Here is a 19,804-nt window from a genome sequence, read left to right as displayed (position 1 = left end):
ACCCGTGTCGCTACCACTGTAGTCATCATAGTCGTGTTATAGACGTCTCCTGTAATTATATATTATATTATATACATACTTACTATTACATCAGTTCACGTTCCGGCCTTTAAAAGAAACGCGCTGCCGCGCTGGTGTATAATTTAAGAATCCGCGCGAGGACGTCATTTCGATAGGGGTTGTAAACGAGACATTTTGTGAGTTGGAGAAATTCGTCTTATTATTTAAAAATTTAACAAATGTATTAAAGTTCATTGGTCTTCCATTAAAAGAAAAACGGGAGCGAGCATGCTCGGCGAATCACCTGGTATATCTCGATGGTATAATTCGACAATACAACAGAACGTTGTGATTTCAAAAAATTATTTGTCACAAAAGAGACTAAAGAATCTTTCGATCCTGTCTTAGTTTTAACTATTCAGTCGAATATCATACTGTTATACAGAGAAATATGATAAATTTATGGAGTGCTAATATTTTAGCGAGTATGTACACGGCAAACAGGACCTCCGACAACCTTCTCTTTGCCACCTTCACACACCAAAAAAAATTATAGTGTTGCAGCTCCATCTAAATAAATACATAATATAATACGCGTCTACCTACGAGATCTTGAGATCTTCATCGTGTATTATCAACTTTATTATTCGTGTATATCATTACTGTCGTGGTCGTATTACGTTATTCTCGTACTGTAGGTATCTACATACGTATTTGGACGGTTGTGTGACGTAACTATGTATAGGTACTTATTCCCTGGACATCATGTATATAGTCGGCCGGATGATGGATGAACGGAGCAGAGACCGGTAAAAGTGACATAATAATGGCCGCGTTCGGTTTGCTCTACCGCCGACCAATGAGTTGTATTTCATCGTCAGATCATTTTTTTTTTTAACGCGTACACGTATTACGCGGCGGCGGAAGAACATCACGCCACGGAACTCCCCGCGCAGATACATACGGATATATATATATACGAGCTTTATACATACACATAATAATATATATTATACGTATCGTTATATTATTATATAGTGTTACGCAACGGTCTATAAAAACGCACACGGGCGGCGACCAAAGCGACTGCATCATAAAATCGTATTATATTTTGTGGCGGTGGCCGATGGGTATGGGTATGGTACGTATATATATACATAATATAATAATCATATACGATTTGTCTGGTAAAGACAATCTACTACGAAGGGAGGTAGAAATGGCAGTGCGACAGACGGAGAGGCGTCAGCGCGTGAGAGGGACGGAATGCGTGTGTGTTGTGTACGAGAGAAAGAGAGAGAGAGAGTGAGTGAGAGAGAAGGACACACACTACTGTACCGACAAGACGACGACAGTCCGTACGAGCCCCCGCGATATACTTTCACTATCGTCGACGAACCGATCGCACTCGTCGGCCATAACGTCGCACCGTAACACGTCGCCGTCTTCCGTTCTCATGATATTATAATAACACAGTCATTATTCGACATCGCATCGCCCACCTGTAGAAGTATATACATCACTGCCGCCAGCGACGCTCAGGAAAAAAAGCCAAAAGGAGCTGATTCCTGCAAACAAATTCTACGCGCCGTTTCGCAGTCTATTTTTATTAACTCCGTAAAACACATATTATTATAAATTATACATCCAGCACGCCCAATATCGTGTTCTTTTAGTGTTTTTTTTTTTTTTTGTCAATCGATTCGCTCTTATTTCTGTTCATCGGTTCGCAATGAATCGGCCGGCTCATCGATCCTCGTGTGCGGAACGATCGGCTTAGAAACAACCGATTTAAGAATATACCATTAAAATCGCATTACGCACGACAGCGTCGTATAGTTGGCCGATCACTGCAGAGCGCAACACGATAAATTGCTATTTACATAAAAAAAAACACGTAAATTCATTAACAACCCCTAACGTGCGCGCAGTTAGGAGGATGGTGACACCGTCGTACACAGCCGCCGCCGATCGTCCGGTGTCGCTGACACTCATCTTCCGGGCGACTCTGTTGATAACGACGATCGCCACCTTTTCCCGGCCCGCCGAAGCCGTTCTTTCCGTGAACGCCACACGTGAGTACCTGCAATATTACAACGATTAAAAAATATTCTTTTGACATTGTATATATATAGTCATCTTAACGTGCAATCACTATTATACCCATCCATACTATTTTTCTATATCATATAATATATTTTGTTGTGTACCTTGGTATAATTATTAATTGTCTGCCCTGACCGATTTAAGTCTGCAGTCTGCGTACATTATAATAATGTTGCACTATGTATACGTGTACGCGTCAAGTCGTACGACGTAAAATGCAGTCCGCGGTCCGCGAAAATTTGTCGTAGAAAGTACTACTTTGTTGTACTTACCTGTCTTACCTAACCTATTGTTGGGTTTGGGCGGGTTTTCTCATTCTATATTATGACTGTGTTACGTCGTCTTTTGTGCTTTAACATAACGTTAATAAAATATAATATATATATATCGTCAAGTACCAAGTATTATACTACTGTATTCACCCAGTAGTCACTATGTCTAAGTACGTTTATTTGTTTAGATTTAGTTTTTTATTCTAGCCCACGTATTCTAAACAGGTTGTATTTGTATGAATGTATATTGAATATTATCCTTCTTCTGTATAATCAGGTACTGCATACGTATTACATAAACCACGACTGCAGTTCCGTGAAATGATTTGTTTGTTTGATGACGAACAGTAATAATAATTACGTGTTTTTACTTTCATAACATAATATAATATAGTAACGGTTTTGCAGTGCACCGGCCATCAGATATGTTATTTTTACGAGTTTTATTAACGATCGCCTTGATACCACACGCACTTGTAATAATTATAGGCTGTCGTTACATTTTGTGTTCATTTCCTTATAGTCGACAAACCGATATCATTTTACGACTCTTTGGTAGGATTTAATACACTTTAATTCGATATAGACAAAATACATACAGTTGTAAACTAGGCTACCAAGTACCAGTCGTCGATTGACGAGCATCAATAAATGTACGGGAATAGCATTTCAATAATAATATAAGCTCTATAATATGTATCTACCGGATTTCATGGAAAATTGATTAATTTAATGGACTACTGAAATCCAATCACGGACGACAAATTCGTGTTTGAGGACCATTATCTCGCTTGTCACAATATTGAATTCATTACTTTATTCATTAAAAGTTTAGTAATAATTGTTTATGCAATAATGTTCGATTTTATATTATTATAAAGTTATTCTTTCAGCCCTGCGGCAGAATTAATATGGAAACTATAGACAATAGACGTCTGGTATTATATTTCTGAGGTTTTGTAGCGACCGTGTCATGATCACTCATTACTTTGAACGCCACTGCAGCGAGTCGTAATGTCACATAGTACTATATTGTACAATATCGCTGTGCCTATTGTGTATATAAATATATATATATATATATATATATGTATCCATCTATAGTTTGACGGACTTGTTCGAAAAGTTGTGTAAAAATACAAACCGTATAAGTCAATAATAATGATATTATTGGGTGTCGGTATTATTATACGCGTGACACGTCAGAAATCGAATATACATGCCCATATCGTGTATTATCATTGTAAATGCTGCAGATACGAGTGATTATCCAACAGCGGGCGACAATAATGCTCGCGCGTTGCTTAATTTTTATTTTTCACGCGTGTACTCACCTACCGCATCGATGATGTAATATACATAATAACGATAACCGCCGGCTTTCCGTCTCGCGGTCTCCTCAGCCGGTTCTCCGCCGCCGCCAATCCGGCCGGGACCGATCTCCCCCGGATACGGAGAAATATTAATGTAATAATTATCACGATTAACTTACTAGGGTTTGAAATCGAAAAAAAAATTTTCAAATTCGATTTAAATTAGTTTTTTTTTACCGATTTCAATTTAAAAATAATATAACGAATATTGATGTTATGATTTGTACATTGTTGCAAAATGTCGATTTACGTTAATTGTGTTTTGGTTATTCATCCTTTTGATTTGATTCTAGGTTCAATATCGGTTGGTTAGATATTTTGATCTATACTCATTCTATATTGGTTATACATTTTAAAAAATGACTTCACTTATAGCGATAAAGCACATTATAGACTTTGAATTCAATTATTTTTGTTGAATTTTAATTTTTAAAATTTAAAATTGATTTGTATGTAATAACAATTATAAAACATTCATTAATTTTATAAAAATTATCGATTTAAATTTTTTCCGATTTCAATACCCTGCACATTTTGAATATCTTTAACAACAATTTTAGATTATAAATTATAATATTACCTTTAATTTTTTAAAAAATATTTTTTCGATTAACACAAACGTTATGTAGTACGACCGTTAACGCAACACCGATGACATCAGACGACAGCAGAACTTGTATATATCCATTTATATTACGCGGCGTATATGTGTGTTGGTGTATGACGAGTCTTTCTCTCTACCCGTCCGGAAATCTTCACTGTCGTAACATTCAAATAATATTATTACATTTATGTACACACGACTCCATATGATGTATATAGAGATGTACATGTAATAATAACGGCCACGACGTTGTTGGCACACACATCATATATTATAATACTCGGTGGTATATTATAGGTACATATTTTAAAGTATATAATTTTTTTTATTTATTTATACTTGACCGAACGGGGTCAAGGGCTCTGTGAGTGGAGTGTAAAACCGTTTTTAACCGATCGCATTAAAATATGTCCACTGCGCATTAAACGTACATATATTATAATATTTCATAACGCTACTTACATAGTTACTCGTAGCTAGAACCGATCCAAAAAAAATGCACATTATTATTATTAATTTAACAGTAGTGATAATTATTTCTTTGACCGAAAATCTCGCGACGCCGCTGACCGGAAACGTACCGGAAATACGGTCACAGGCCGGACATTCGGAAAGTGAAAGCGCACGCGATTACGATACAGCTTGGTTATTACTTAATACCCGGTGCTGCAGCAATCCGTGGTAAAAGAAACCGACGACTATACAGCGCTGTAGTAGATATAAAGCGGCGGCGGTCGGATTGGAGATGTGTGTGACTAAATTACGTGTGGTATCTTTATACATAATACATACTTACATTTAATACATGTATAATGTATATATACGTATTGAAAAATGCGAATTTTAATAATTATTATTACAAATATTGCTACATATATGTCCCTATACTTACACGTGTCACTTAATGACTTAATTGATTGGTGTTGATAATCGACTGGTACCTATTATTTATTGTTATAGGCGCTGTGTTAAAAAAGCTTCAACTTTGAATACTTTACAAACGCTTATATGAGAAGACTATATGCTCTAAAAAAATAACTTTAAAATTATTATTGTTAATTTAAATGAAAATAAAACATTATGCTTTTTTTGTATTTATAAATTATGAATCTCTTAAGTATGTAGACGTCATAAAATGTTCATGATGAATGGTCACTGGCATCAGTTTACCAACTGCTTCACCGCACATAAATTGAGAATTTTTTTTCTGATACATAGTCATTGACACTAGGCAAACTAATCCTATGCAAGCTTAGACCTTTTAGGCTTTTCTGAAATCACGTCATATTTCTTGTACTTACACTCTAATAGTCTTATTGGATTAATAAACTACGATCATTTGCAGAAATAATTATAATAATTGGTTGGTTGTATACTTTAACGTAAATTTATCCCGTTTCGTTTATCAACAACGAAATGTCAAGCACTCACATGGTCATACGTCATAATTCATAATTTATAAGTATATCTAAGTATGAATTATTATCTACATTTGCATTATAGTTGATGATATAATATGGTAATTCAGAATTCAAATTACCGATGGCAATGAAAGTCTTTACTGTAGTTTCGACTTTGACTTTTCGAGTTTAATGATTTGCGTCATTTTTGGGTCTTATGATAATCTGCATTGATGTCATTATTCCATGTAATAATTTAACCTTATCAATTCACATAAGAATAAGATCAAGGTTGTACCCTTGTACCTTAATAACATACTTTACATTGGGTCAATGAATTCGTCAAAAAATGTCTACGAATCCTACAATATTAGCGTTGTAAATATTTGAAAGGATAACAAATTTGTGGAATACAAAACTATAATAATATACATTTAAACTAACTACTGGTTATGCCCAATAAGTGTATATTATAATTTAGTTTAAAGTATTATTAATAGTAAGATAGTAGGATTAAAATAACAATAATCTATATAAAAAAAATAATTGTACTCATTAAAGTTAAAACGATTTATTATTAAGCATATATATTTATTCCTGAGATTTAATTTTTCATAGTGAATAGTTTTTGTGTTGATGAGTTTATTATATTTTTTATTATTGACGCAAATGTGAAGAGATTATACCTATGGACTCAAATACAGTTGTAAATAACAAAGACGTTTGGCAGATAAACAAAAACATAATCATACATTTTAGGTCTCGATGTCATATTTTATGTAACGACTATCAAATAATACGTATAGATTATCCATAAAGAATAAAATATTTATAGTAGTTTTGAAATGTTTAATTACTTCAATGTTTGTACTTAACGTGTTTATAATGACTACTATGTACAAGTATTTAAATTAATTTTTGATTTATATTTAATTTATATTTTCCAAATAAACTTTCAATTTTGAATATTTGAATTCAATACTTAAACTGTTAAAACTAATTGTAAAGTATATATATAAATTATATTATATTATTATATATTTATATAACTTATTTTATTACTTAAGTAGTCAAGTATTAATTTCAAAACTATGTTTCACGTTATATTTCCGATATCTCTATTTAGTAAAAGACAAAAATATTTATTAAAAATGGTATAATTATTATTTTTATATGGTACTTTAATTTCTGATTCTAAAATAATGTAACGCATCTCATGTATTATTTAATTGTTTTATAAATGTGTACATAATATTATTTTTAATTACATTACGGTATTTGATGTAATAGTATTGTTAACGAGCAACGTGCATCACATTAATATTGATAAGAAAATGAAATAGAGATATTAATTACCTAGTAAACTAAACTCTAATACTATAGTTATCATCTTTTATTTATCATTATTATTTATTAGAGAATAACGTGAAATATCAATTAAATTACATTCGCACTAATCTAATGAGAACGAAATGATTAGGACACAATTGATTTCTAATATCATAGATAAGCTGAAATCTATAATTAAAAATATTTCACTCTCAGTACATCTATGGATCATAATTATAATTGGTTACGATTGATTACAATCCTTAATATTCTAAATAGGTAGATAAACAAAAATATCCCATAATAAATTATTATACTAAATACTCAAGTCTCAAATTAGATTTCAAGTTCATATTAAATGTATTCCTACTATAATCAATAATCAATAGATTTACTTATCTAACTAAGTATTATTATTGTCTATATTTATATAAATTCAGTACATATTTATTATTTACTTTTTAGATCATGTAAAAATATTTTTGGGGAAAAGACGGTTTACTTATGCACATACTAAACTATAGCATAGTAATACAATTTTATTATTCATTGAATATAAAAAATATGATTTTATTACGTAGTATTTTTTTTTTTAATTTAACTACAAATATTAATAGTTAATATCTTAAAACATAATATCGATAAAAATTACATTTATATTATTTATATTGTTTCAGCTGAATACATTCATTCATGCCGTAAAGCGGACGTTCAATTCAATAGTTGTATTAAAGAAACGTTCAACCATCTTCGTCCTTACCTCATTAATGGTATATTATGATATCTCTTATAGATAGTTCATAACCATAAATAACAAAATGCATAATTGTTCACCCGTTGTTTATAAGATAGTTAAATGCACTTTGTTATCGCATGTATACTTACATTATAGTATTTTTTAAAAATATTCCTTTGTCCGAGAGACATCTAACGCAAACATCTCGTAAACAACGGGAATTTTTACTTGATCGATGTTCATGTTATTTAGAGGTTCTACTTACCGTTGCAGAACTTAAATATTTTATTTAAACATATTTTTTCCCCTTAGGAATCGAAGAGCTTACCGTGCCTCCGATCGAGCCATTGGTTATACCAAAAATGCAAATGGAAAACGGTCATGGTGCGGTCAGAGTGAGGGCCATACTCAGTAACATGACTATACACGGCGCGAGCAACTATACAGTTTTAAACGTCAGGTTAGATTTCAAGCTATGTAGTTGTCATGCTATACTCGTACGATAATCTTTAATATAGTTCAACACAACTCAATGTCTAGTTGTACGAGTATGATTAACACAAAGTGTTCCCTGAATCCTTAGTTTTAAAATGTTATTATCATGTATTGTGCTAGATTTAAAATATGATTTTTTAATATCGATTTTTTGTGCTAATCTATTTAGTCGCGTAAATATAGTTAGCTTTCAAACAATTAAACTTCTATTTTAAATATTAATTTTAAATAGTTATTTATGAAATACTATTTTTTTTTAATTACTTATTATTTATTACAGATGATCAAACATTTATTTGATGTCTATTGTCCTTGATAAACAGTTTATTGTTTGCTGAACATTTTTTTAAATAATAATCTACATTATTTTTTCAATCTATATAAGAACCTAAAATATTTTATTAAAAAAAAATATATTTAAAGTTAATTATTGACAATCGAGTTGGGAATAATATGATAATATATATTTTTATTTATAGTATATTATATATTATGAGTACCTAATCAGTTAAAAGTTAAATAAAATGAACCACAAAAACCTCAAATTTAATAATTTAGTTTATATTATGTGTATATTGTATTCTTAAATCAACTGTATAATTATTATCTTTTTAAATTTTAATCTTAAATAGATATTTTTTGCATAACTGATAATAGATTACATATCATCTTAAAAAAATATGAATAAGGTCATTAACATGTATTATCTATATTGGTTTTATTATTTGTGAATGATGTTAAGCAATTTGTTATAATAAGTGTATAAATATTAATATAGTTAATGGTAAATTATTTTCATAGGAGTGATATGAATAAATACCGCATAGACTTAGGACTTTTCATACCACACATCGAAGCTACTGGAAACTACGATGTCAACGGAAACGTGTTACTGTTACCCGTTAGAAGTAGAGGAGAATTTTGGGCGTCCTTCGGTCAGATAACATTTAATTACACATGTTACAGCTGATGAATTAATTTGATGCTTATATAAATATTTTTTTCATTTAGAAAACGTAACGGCCTTAGCAAAATTATACGGAGTTGAGGTGAATAAAGAAGGAGTGAAATTTATGAAAACCGAAAGGTTGGGAATCGGTTTCAAATTGGAAAAATCTGATTTTAAAATCAAAGATGCCATCAATATGCAAAACGTCATAGGTTAGATTACAGAAATGCATGCTATTAAAATTATATATAATATGAAAAGATATTAAAATTATTTATGATTTTATTTAGGTGAAGCAATGAATGTATTTTTGAATGAAAATTCAGCAGAAATTATCGAGGAAATGAAACCCGCCGCTTCGCAAGCCATCGGAAAACATTTCAAAAATTTCTTGAACAACGCATTTTTACAAATCCCACTTAAAGTGTGGTTGAAAGACTCCGAATAATTTACTATAAATTTTCATGTCTATCATTTGTTTTGTAATTTCCTTTACCTTTCCAATACTATAGTAAATAGTTTTATTTTTAAGCATTATATATTACGCATAATTTTATTCTCATAATATATAATATGTACTTTTATATTCGTATATTTATTTAAGTTACCACACTTTAAACAAATATTAACATAGAATTTCTATTATGTAGACTATTGACCATTTATATTTGCCATTTTGTATATATATATAGCTACATTATACATAATAATATTATAATATATTATGTCGTCGTATTTTTTGTACGGGTTATTATTTTAAAGTTTAACACCTTAGAAGTAGTGTTATTGAAAATGTTTTATTAATTATATATTTATAATCTCCTATTGAGTATTATTTTAGTTTTAAATTAGCTATGTGTATATTGTATAAGTAAGTAAATGTTTGAAAATTATAACGCGCTGCCGGGTAACAGTGCAATACTGAAATGGTATGTTTAACATTGCACATAAACAATTTTAATGTGCCAAAAGAAAATATAGTTCGTTAAATTTTAAGGACAAAAATTTTCTTTAAGATGGTTGTTAACGACTTATTATATAAATGTTATGTTTTTTTTTTTTTTAATAATACAGACTTGTTAAACAAAGTTCAGAAAAGTTGTTGAAAGAGAAACGTTAAAAATTAAAACTATTAACACATATTATTGTATAGTTTTAGTTATATTTAACGTTTAGATTCTAATAGAATAAATGAAAAAAAATTTGTTTATTTTATATTTATGTTATATTTAATCAAATTATTAATATTAAATATTAATACTGTTAAAATAAGAATGACCTACTTAAACAGTTTAGTTTCAAATCTTTATTATATTAGTATACTATGATATAGATTATTTATGAATGTATATTTGTTTCAATTTAAAGAAATTAAATTTTTTTTTTAGTATTATATTATGATGTTTTTACATGATTAAAATACATTTTTTTTTTAAATAATGGGGTAGTTTTGTAAAATAATTGAAAATTGCGTACGAATTTTACTGTAATTATCAAAAATACATCAACCTTGGTTAGTGATCATAAGATTCGATTAAACGATAAATGTATGATGAAAGGAAAAAAATGAGGAAGAACAAGGTCAGACACACACACAATCTAATCTTGGTCAGGTTATTTACGTGTTGGAAATTTAGTGGTAGGTAATTAAAATTGGCCAATTAGTAAAAAATAAAGAGAGTCGTTTTAAATTAGATTAAGTAGTGGAATCAATAGATAACTAACGCAAAGTACATATTTAGTATTTAAAAAAAAATATATGAACTCAACCACTGTAATTTTTTTTTTAAATTTCTGTTTATTTTTAAAATTATTTTGTTAAGTTTACTGAATTCTTCTAATAAAGTAGACAATAGTTTTCAATTTTCATACTATATAGTATAGGCACATACTAAAGTTTATCGAAGTTGTATTGTAATTGAAGTTAATTTATATTATGTAAATTTTATTAATTTTTACATCATATTATATTATATGGTACATTGATATCTATATAACTAAAATAATTTTTATGTTGTTACATATTAATTATAAGTAAAACAAGAATATTGAAAATACAAATACAAATGAGTACAGATGTATTATAAAATGTAGTAAGTACAATTTTAAACTTGATATATATTTTATTTTACGAAACAGTGGATTTTTTTTTCAATATAGGTGCTTAAGGGGTATATTAAAAAACATAACTCGTAAAAATAGCCAAAATAATATTTTAGTAATATGTGATTTAATAATTTTTTTATCCATTCTATATTTTTTTGACATGTTGAGACAGCCTGTGTATACACGATCTGTATACATTATACATCGGTGTAAAAATATTTAAATTGCATTTTAGATATCCTGCTGAACAAAGAAGTTATTGGCTTTATTCAAACACTTTTATTACTCTTACTACCATGTGATTTTATAAATCAGAAAACATTTATTGGGCCAATTTAGGAGTTCCAAAAAGATTTATAATGTAGCCACTTTATCGATTAAAATGTGAACAGAAATAGTGGAACTGTCTTTAGTAATATGTATGACGCAATACAAGAAACATAATAGTTATCCATATATTCAGTCTACATTATATCGTTATTCATGTTCCGATAAGACATCAATCTCTATATGTATTTTCTTAATTATTACTAATTTTAGTAAAATAGTATTGTTGTGATATTCAAAAAGAATAGAGAAAATTACAATTTACTTTAATTATTTCATAACATTGTCTACAGTAGTGGGAGGGAGATAGGTTAAATATAGGCGTAAATTTGATAGAAAGGTTATGAAGTAATTAATCACGGCCTTTAATTTTATAAATTAGGTATTAAAGAATGGCCATTCACGTAAAAATTATAAATTTATCACCTAGTTCAAAATCTAAAATAATAAGATCTGTTAAAACTATAACATTAATATTTAAATATCGTTGTTTGTTTTGTATTTAAAATTTAGACAATTTTCTCAGAATCGTTTTTATTTATATACTAATGATTTATTATTTAATTCAAATATTTAGCACATACATTACAGTGCCTGCTCAATGATGAGGTACATTCGACAACAAAGTGATTATCTGCTCTATAGATTTTTACTATTGATACTATTAAAATACCACACACATTTAATATGCAGTTTAATTGCAATGTTATTTAATTTTGATTTAATCAATTCTGTAATTAATTGAAATGTTACTTATTAGTTATTTCTTAGGAACTATTAACTATTAAGTATAATGCACTCGTAATTGCTTTCATTTTATTTTATTTAGTGGTAAAACATTGATATAATTACCTATTTTTTTTTATTGTTTAATTTTTTTTATGCATATTTTATCAATTTTTATTTCTTAAGTAGCCTAAACGAGACAGTAAAAAGTTCTTATAACTAGTTACTACTGCATAATCCATTTTAATTTTACTTAACTTCACATAAATAAACGGTTTTGTAATTTTTTAAAGATTTTAATATCTCACGTATAAAAACCAATTTTAAACCTTTAGCAACATTGTTATTAATTTTATTAAATTATCATTCAACTGATATGCATAATAATATAATATATATTATACTATTACTGCCTACTGGTATACAAATAACCTAGATCAGTCCCATGCACATTGCTTTAATATGGTATTTTATAGAAATTATAACTATACCTTTCATTAGATTTTCATTAATTAATTTAATATTTTTATAAATAGTAACCAACCACAATTTATATTACGTGATGTTTAAATGGTTTTATGATATTAATTTGAACGTATTGAGTTTGATCATGTAATAATTATTTAAAATTGAAAAATAGCGTACTTACACAAATAAGTTTGCATGCTTGTAGAGTGTGATTTTCTTTTCTTGTTTCAATTCAATAACCTGTATATGTGCTTAAAAATCTATATATGTTTTTAAAATACAATATTTTAAGTTTTTATATTTTTTCTAGAAGTGTTGTACATTTGTGTTAGACGATTATGTAACACAGAATATTGATAAATAAATGAAAAATATGTTTATCAGTTAAATTATTTAAACCGATAAACATAAAATTAGGGCAAAAATATTTTTACTTCTTTATAATTTTTAAAATAGTTCAGATGTGTTAATCACTTGAATCTACTTTGTAAAAAAATGTAATGGTTTTTGATTTTAAACAAAAATCAAAGAATGTATTTCTCCAGCATAAATTAATCAAATCAATTTCAATTACAACATTTTGTGTAGGTAGGTACATATCATTTGTATCAAACATAAATCAAATTTTGGAAGTAGGTATAATATGCGAATGAGCCAATATCCGATTTTCAAATCTTAAGCTTTAAATAAGAATAATAAAAATTTTAGTAGATGTGATTTTAACAGACTTTCGCTCAGTTAAGATTTTCATATTAGCTTTCACATTAAGAATAATGATGATGATGATGATGACAATAATGATAATACATCCATGGTAACTTGTTGTGACATGTGAACAAAGCAATGTTTTGTTGTAGGTATAATCCGTTTAGTTTTTTTTTAAAACTTTGTCTGAACACATTATTTCACTACATTCACTTACAATTATTTACATCTTAGTTATTATTTGATACGTTTACAGTGAATATATAATATGCGAACTAAGGTTAAAGTTAAGTAAACAACCATACAATTTTAATATAATTAGCACGATTCAAGAATAATTGAATCATATTCATTTATTCTAAATTATGTTTATAAAATCAGTCGCAGTATTATCAATGAGATAGAGATTATAGTACATTAGTTCACAGTACACATTATAAGAATCTTCTAGTGTTATACGAACAACGGAACAGTTTTTCTTTAATTTTTTTTTTACTTATAATGACTAAGTTAAAAATACCAGGTTAATTGAAAAAAAAACAGTGATTTTTATTTGAATAGGTAGCTTAAAAGTTATGATGTAGGTACAAATATATATACTTTTTTCGGGTTGTATTTTTTATACGATAATATCATACTCAAAATCATAAAATTAATATACTCGCAATTATATTATTATAAAAGTCGAGCTATTTGTAGAAAAAAAAAATCACCCAGTTTATATGATTATTAATGTTTTATGATGGTTTTATAATATAGACATCATGTTAATGCTAAATAAATATATTCATTTTGCTGTTACAATATTACGTTATCAGTTTTTTCTGTTACAGTTTGTACCTATAGTTAAATTATTACAAAGATTTGAAGAACTTTTTCAGTTTTAAGTTTTTATGGTAATCATTATCATTTATAAATAATTAATTAATTTCAACAAAAACGCCGAGCAATGTTTCAATTTAATTTATTATTATTTTAATCATTAATAATTTTAAAAAACAACCATACCAAGTATTTACAAATTATAAATCATATATTTTTTTTTCATACCTATTTCTAAAATATAGGAATATTTTAGTTTATATAATCTTCTTACATTTAATTATTTAATACTATTATATATTTTGTTTAGTTGTTGTTCAATAGCGTATGATCGTTAGGGTCCGCTATTGGACACCAGGTTAATTATAATTCACAATATGTACGGCGATAATCATTATTTACTTTCAGTCAAATAACAATAATCTCTAAATAAATAGACTGTTTAAATATTATTCCATGTATATATACTGAAGTTGTTTTTTATGAAACTATTTTCATATTAGTTTTTATTTTCTGAATAATATATCTAATCTGTATATAATATACATGCGAGGTTCACTAACATTTATACCTAAAGTAGGTGCTTATATATGTGCTACATCTATGTATATTATACTAAACTACGTTCATTTAAAATTTATTGAACAATTGAAAAAGTTAAATACGACTGTAAAAGTAAGCCTACACACGTAGTAAAAAAATATATTACAATTTTGACAAAATATCTATATAAATTTTAGTAATCAGTAATAGTATAGCTGCTAATTTACTTTAATTCCGAAAATTACAACACAAGTTATTTACTTATTTAAAATAGACCAATGGTCACAATGTGATACAATGTTATCGGTTGAGACTTGGAAGTAGGTATTTATGTTTTTTATAAAACGAGTACATGATAATTTACCATTTTATCTATCTTACTCAGTGCCGGATTACCCATTAGGCGAAGTAGGCATCTACTTTAGGGTTTCACTCATTTAAGGGGCCCTATGAAAAAGGAAAACCATATTTTTTTATTTAAAATTACCTGTATTTTATTTACGAATTTGTGGGACAAAAGTCAATATGAAATATAAATATTAAATTATTAATTAAAGATGTATGTAAAATTGTCATGATACCACAAATGTTGGTACTGATCTTATTCCATGCTGTTTTTATAATTTTCAAAAAGCTCTTCAAATATCTGCAAAGTAAGTTATATATCTTTTATAGTTTAAAACAAAAATTTATTTATTGAAAAATATTTATAATAACTTATTGAAGTTATATTTACTAACTCGAATATACGATATATTAATCGTGACTTTTCTGCAAGCATTTCAAATTTTTATTTAAATTTTCTTAAAACCAATGAAATGCTGGGAGTATTTTATACTGTTTTAATTTAAGTTTAAAAAATGTGATCTATATAAAAAAATTAAAGATAAGCACATAAAACATCGATTAATCAAAAGAGTGACTTTTTCTTGAGAAAGTCAGCTAAATAAAAAATTGAAATTAACTGTGAAATTAAATCTGCTTTGTATCTTACATTAAATACGCATAAACTAATCTATTTTTTTTATACTTTACAGCAGGTTTTTGTGTTATGGATTAAGATTAATAACTAAGATAAATCATCTTTATATACCCTTCCTTTATTAAGGTTTATAAACCCTGATTTTTGAACATTAAAATAAATTATTTTTTAAAAGTTTAACTAACGATTAGATTGTTTAAAAATTGTTTTCGAGTAATGGAAATTTATAGGTTCAACATTGATTTATTTTAAGTAGATATTTTAATTTAAATAAACTATTCATTCATTTTAATGAACCATGTATTCGAAATTGGTATACAATATATTATTAAACTGTATAAGACAAGGTACTGTTGAAAGTGATCTATGGGATAGTAATAATAGTAATATAATATGCGATGAATTGAATATCTATTTATCTATTTATCTATAATTAATATTGATAAATTTTATTATAACATAGTCATTTAAAACATTAAGATAGCACAAAGTTTATGCGAGTATGGAGGTACTTTTATTGACATTATTGCATTATTGCAAAAGTGTATATCAATATATGATTCATTAATAATACACTAAAGATTCGCGTTTAACATATTCCATAAATAAAATGATTCTTTTATGTTGACCCCTCGTGAATTATTATTTCTTTTTTTTCATATTATATTATTCATACAATCTGTTATGTAAATGAACTTTAAGCATAATTGAAGTAAAACATAAGAAAACACGAAAAAGTCATTATTTTAATATAATAAGGGGCTTCCCACTGGGGATACTTCGACATGAGTTATTTTGAATTATTAATGCAAAAAAGTTACTTTGTGAGCCGCTATGAGTGATGACTATGAAAATAACTTAGAATAATAAAGTCGGCATACCTATTATAATTAAAACGTAATAATTTTTCCGCGATTATTATTACAGCAACCCGTATAAATCTATTAAAACAGTGTATACCATATTAGTATGACATTGATAGGGGAACAAGATCAAAATGTTATACTATTTACTACTAAATTATAATATGATAAAAGTATAGTATAAATACTTAACTTGTCTTAACTTGTGTTATTATATATCAGGGCATTTAGGGATGGTCAACATGGACGTGTTTCTGATACACAAGTACAATTACCTATGCCAAGAGCCAAAATGTTTATTAATACATTTTATAAAATTTGATAAATTTTTATAAATGCTTACCAAAAAAATTTAAATTCATAACAATAATAAGTAAATATTGATTTAATAATTAATAAGAAACTAGCCACATCTGACTATGATGAGAGTCACACACGGCTCAAGAGCCGGACACCTCTTGTTTTATATCATTCTAACGATAGGTAGGTACCTATATTATGTTCTTTTAATTGTGACTAACGATGCTAATAATAACAAATGTTAAATACATATTAATTATATATTTTTATTGTGTTTGAAAAAAGGAAACATTTCTTAAATTTCCTTTTCAATGACAATTTTCAATTTTTAACAATTTTATAGTTTTATAAATAAACAATATTTGATTTAATGTTATGTGGTCATTGTTATTATTACATAAACTAATTGTTTGACAATTTATTGTAATTCGAGCAAAGTTAATGATTACCATCTGTCACACGATTATTATATTATCATACAATTTAAAATGCTAAATCGCTATAGCGTGTTTTTTTTTTTAGAGAAAAATAAGTTAGTCGAAAAATCGGGTGAGTTTATATATTATACTATTATATATATATATATCATATGTGGGTATTGATTTATTATTTTATAGAACATTTCTTTCAAACGTATTTTAAAACCTCATACTATAAAGTAAAACGATTAAACTTTAATATACCAAATTGGAAAAAGAATACAAGCTCAGTTGTATACTCATCTTTTATTATTTTATTTTCTATAGATTGTTTTATTTTTTTTTCAAATAGTAAATATTTTATGAGTTGATAGTGAAGTAAATTAAATTCTACTAGTTTTAAAATTGTATTTGCTGTTCTTCGGTATGTTTTTGATGAAAGTGTCGTGTCAGCTAGTTAAAAAAATGTTGACATCAATATATTTCTTGTTTAATTTAATAAAGATAAGTTTATATTGCCATTGGAGACGACTTCTTAAATCAGTGGTGCCTATTACACGATGGCGCCCATTTACAAATTTAGTGCAGTCAGTACTATATAATTAAATTTCTTATATACATCCTAAAGTATGACAAAAAAATAAAAACATGTATTATTGTCGTTCTGTTATATGTAATATATTTTGCAAGAAATAATTCTTGCAAGGTACCAACGTCAAAATAATATCAAATTATACAATTAAGTATTAAAAAAAAAAAAAAATACAAAAAAAGTTTTTCTTATTTTACACTAATCAATTCATGATTTTTATAAATTGTTTGTAAAATTGAATAATTTTTTTTTTAATTGATTATTATTGTTATGTCAGTCCATATTTTTGATAAAAAATGTGTACAGCTCGCCAGCTCCCGTTTAGTTTTAAAATTAATATTCGATTCTTTTCAAAATCCTAGCGAGGATCGTTGCATTAAATGGTAAAGTATTTAACTAAATTTAAAAATCTATAAAATCAGTATTTGAATAAATACATTATTCAATGATCAAAAGGGGTTATAAAGTGGGGGTGAAAATGCTTAGTGAATCACCTTGTATAATATTGTCTTACTGTATATTATTATTAATTATCATACAGAAGCTCATTCCTCTTTCATTTACCTACACTAAAATCGTTTTGACTCATTAAGCTTGGTTAATAAAATACGCATAAGAAAATATTATAGTAAGTTATTTATAAGTTCGGAATATAAGTTAGTTTTGTAATTGACATAAGCACGTAAAAGTCTAATAGTATTAGGTATATAACTATAATACGAATTTACTGTTGGCGTGAAAATATATACTTTTTCGATCCAAATAATGACAATAAGTCATTACCTATTAAAATGGTATACTTAAATACTTCAAAACTCGGATATTGTAAAAACAAAAAATAAAAATAAACTTTTATACTTGAGTGTATGTCAAAATAATATTGTATTAAGAATCCGTTACTAAAAAAAAAAAAAAAAAATAACCCTCATTACAACAACGAGACCCTGTCATTATAGGTGTACGATTAATTTACCATTATGTTATTTTATCATATTAATATACATTCACAACATTAAAATACCAAGATTTGTACCATCCGAAATCTTATAATACATATTTGATATTATAAACATATATTATGATATCGGTATTGCGCGATGGGCTTTGGGCGATAAGACCTCGCGGTTTATATGCAGGCTATTTTTAGGGTTATGTATTATAATATTTACGCAAAAAAAAATGAACAAACCCTACTAGTACACATTGGGAATTGATGGTGGAAGCATGACGGGGTTTTAGCCCTATTATTGAACATTTCTCTTAATATTTTCCCCTATGAATATAATTTGCCCCCGAAGATAATTACTCGAAACGTTTCCTCTGTAGAAATGGTAAATATTTTGCCTGGAAAAAAAACATTTCTAATTTTCCTTACCCTTCCCCCACCCCCGTCAAATAGTTGTAGGAGATTTCCTCCAAAACATATATATTAGCTCTGTGTAACGCATCATTATCTAATGGCTGATAGGCGCAAGACATAATATTATATATATATTTATATAGGTACACTCCTATCGAACTTTGGTCACATATAATATAATAATAATAACCATGAAAACGATGTACGCATTATTGGTTTATAGGAGGCACATTCAACAGTATAAGCCATGTAGGTACGAATACAATACCCCCCACCTTGGCTACCCCAGCGCGTGTAGATAACGAACTCGGCGATATAACGTTAATA

At 27.5% G+C, this 19,804-nt stretch overlaps 1 protein-coding gene across 1 annotated transcript; it reads left to right on the top strand.

Annotated features, from left to right (window-relative positions):
- Positions 1–1,365: 1,365 nt before the first annotated feature.
- LOC114126227 (circadian clock-controlled protein daywake-like) lies at positions 1,366–10,704 on the top strand. Its single transcript, XM_027990126.2, has 6 exons — positions 1,366–2,075; positions 7,762–7,854; positions 8,133–8,280; positions 9,117–9,250; positions 9,327–9,476; positions 9,555–10,704. The coding sequence occupies exons 1-6, from the start codon at positions 1,940–1,942 to the stop codon at positions 9,710–9,712; spliced, it is 819 nt and encodes a 272-aa protein (XP_027845927.2). The 5' UTR covers positions 1,366–1,939; the 3' UTR covers positions 9,713–10,704.
- Positions 10,705–19,804: the final 9,100 nt, after the last annotated feature.

The sequence above is a fragment of the Aphis gossypii genome, chromosome 1 (assembly GCF_020184175.1).
Source record: "Aphis gossypii isolate Hap1 chromosome 1, ASM2018417v2, whole genome shotgun sequence".
Classification (NCBI taxonomy): domain Eukaryota; kingdom Metazoa; phylum Arthropoda; class Insecta; order Hemiptera; family Aphididae; genus Aphis; species Aphis gossypii.
This window is presented reverse-complemented; position numbering and strand designations above follow the sequence as displayed.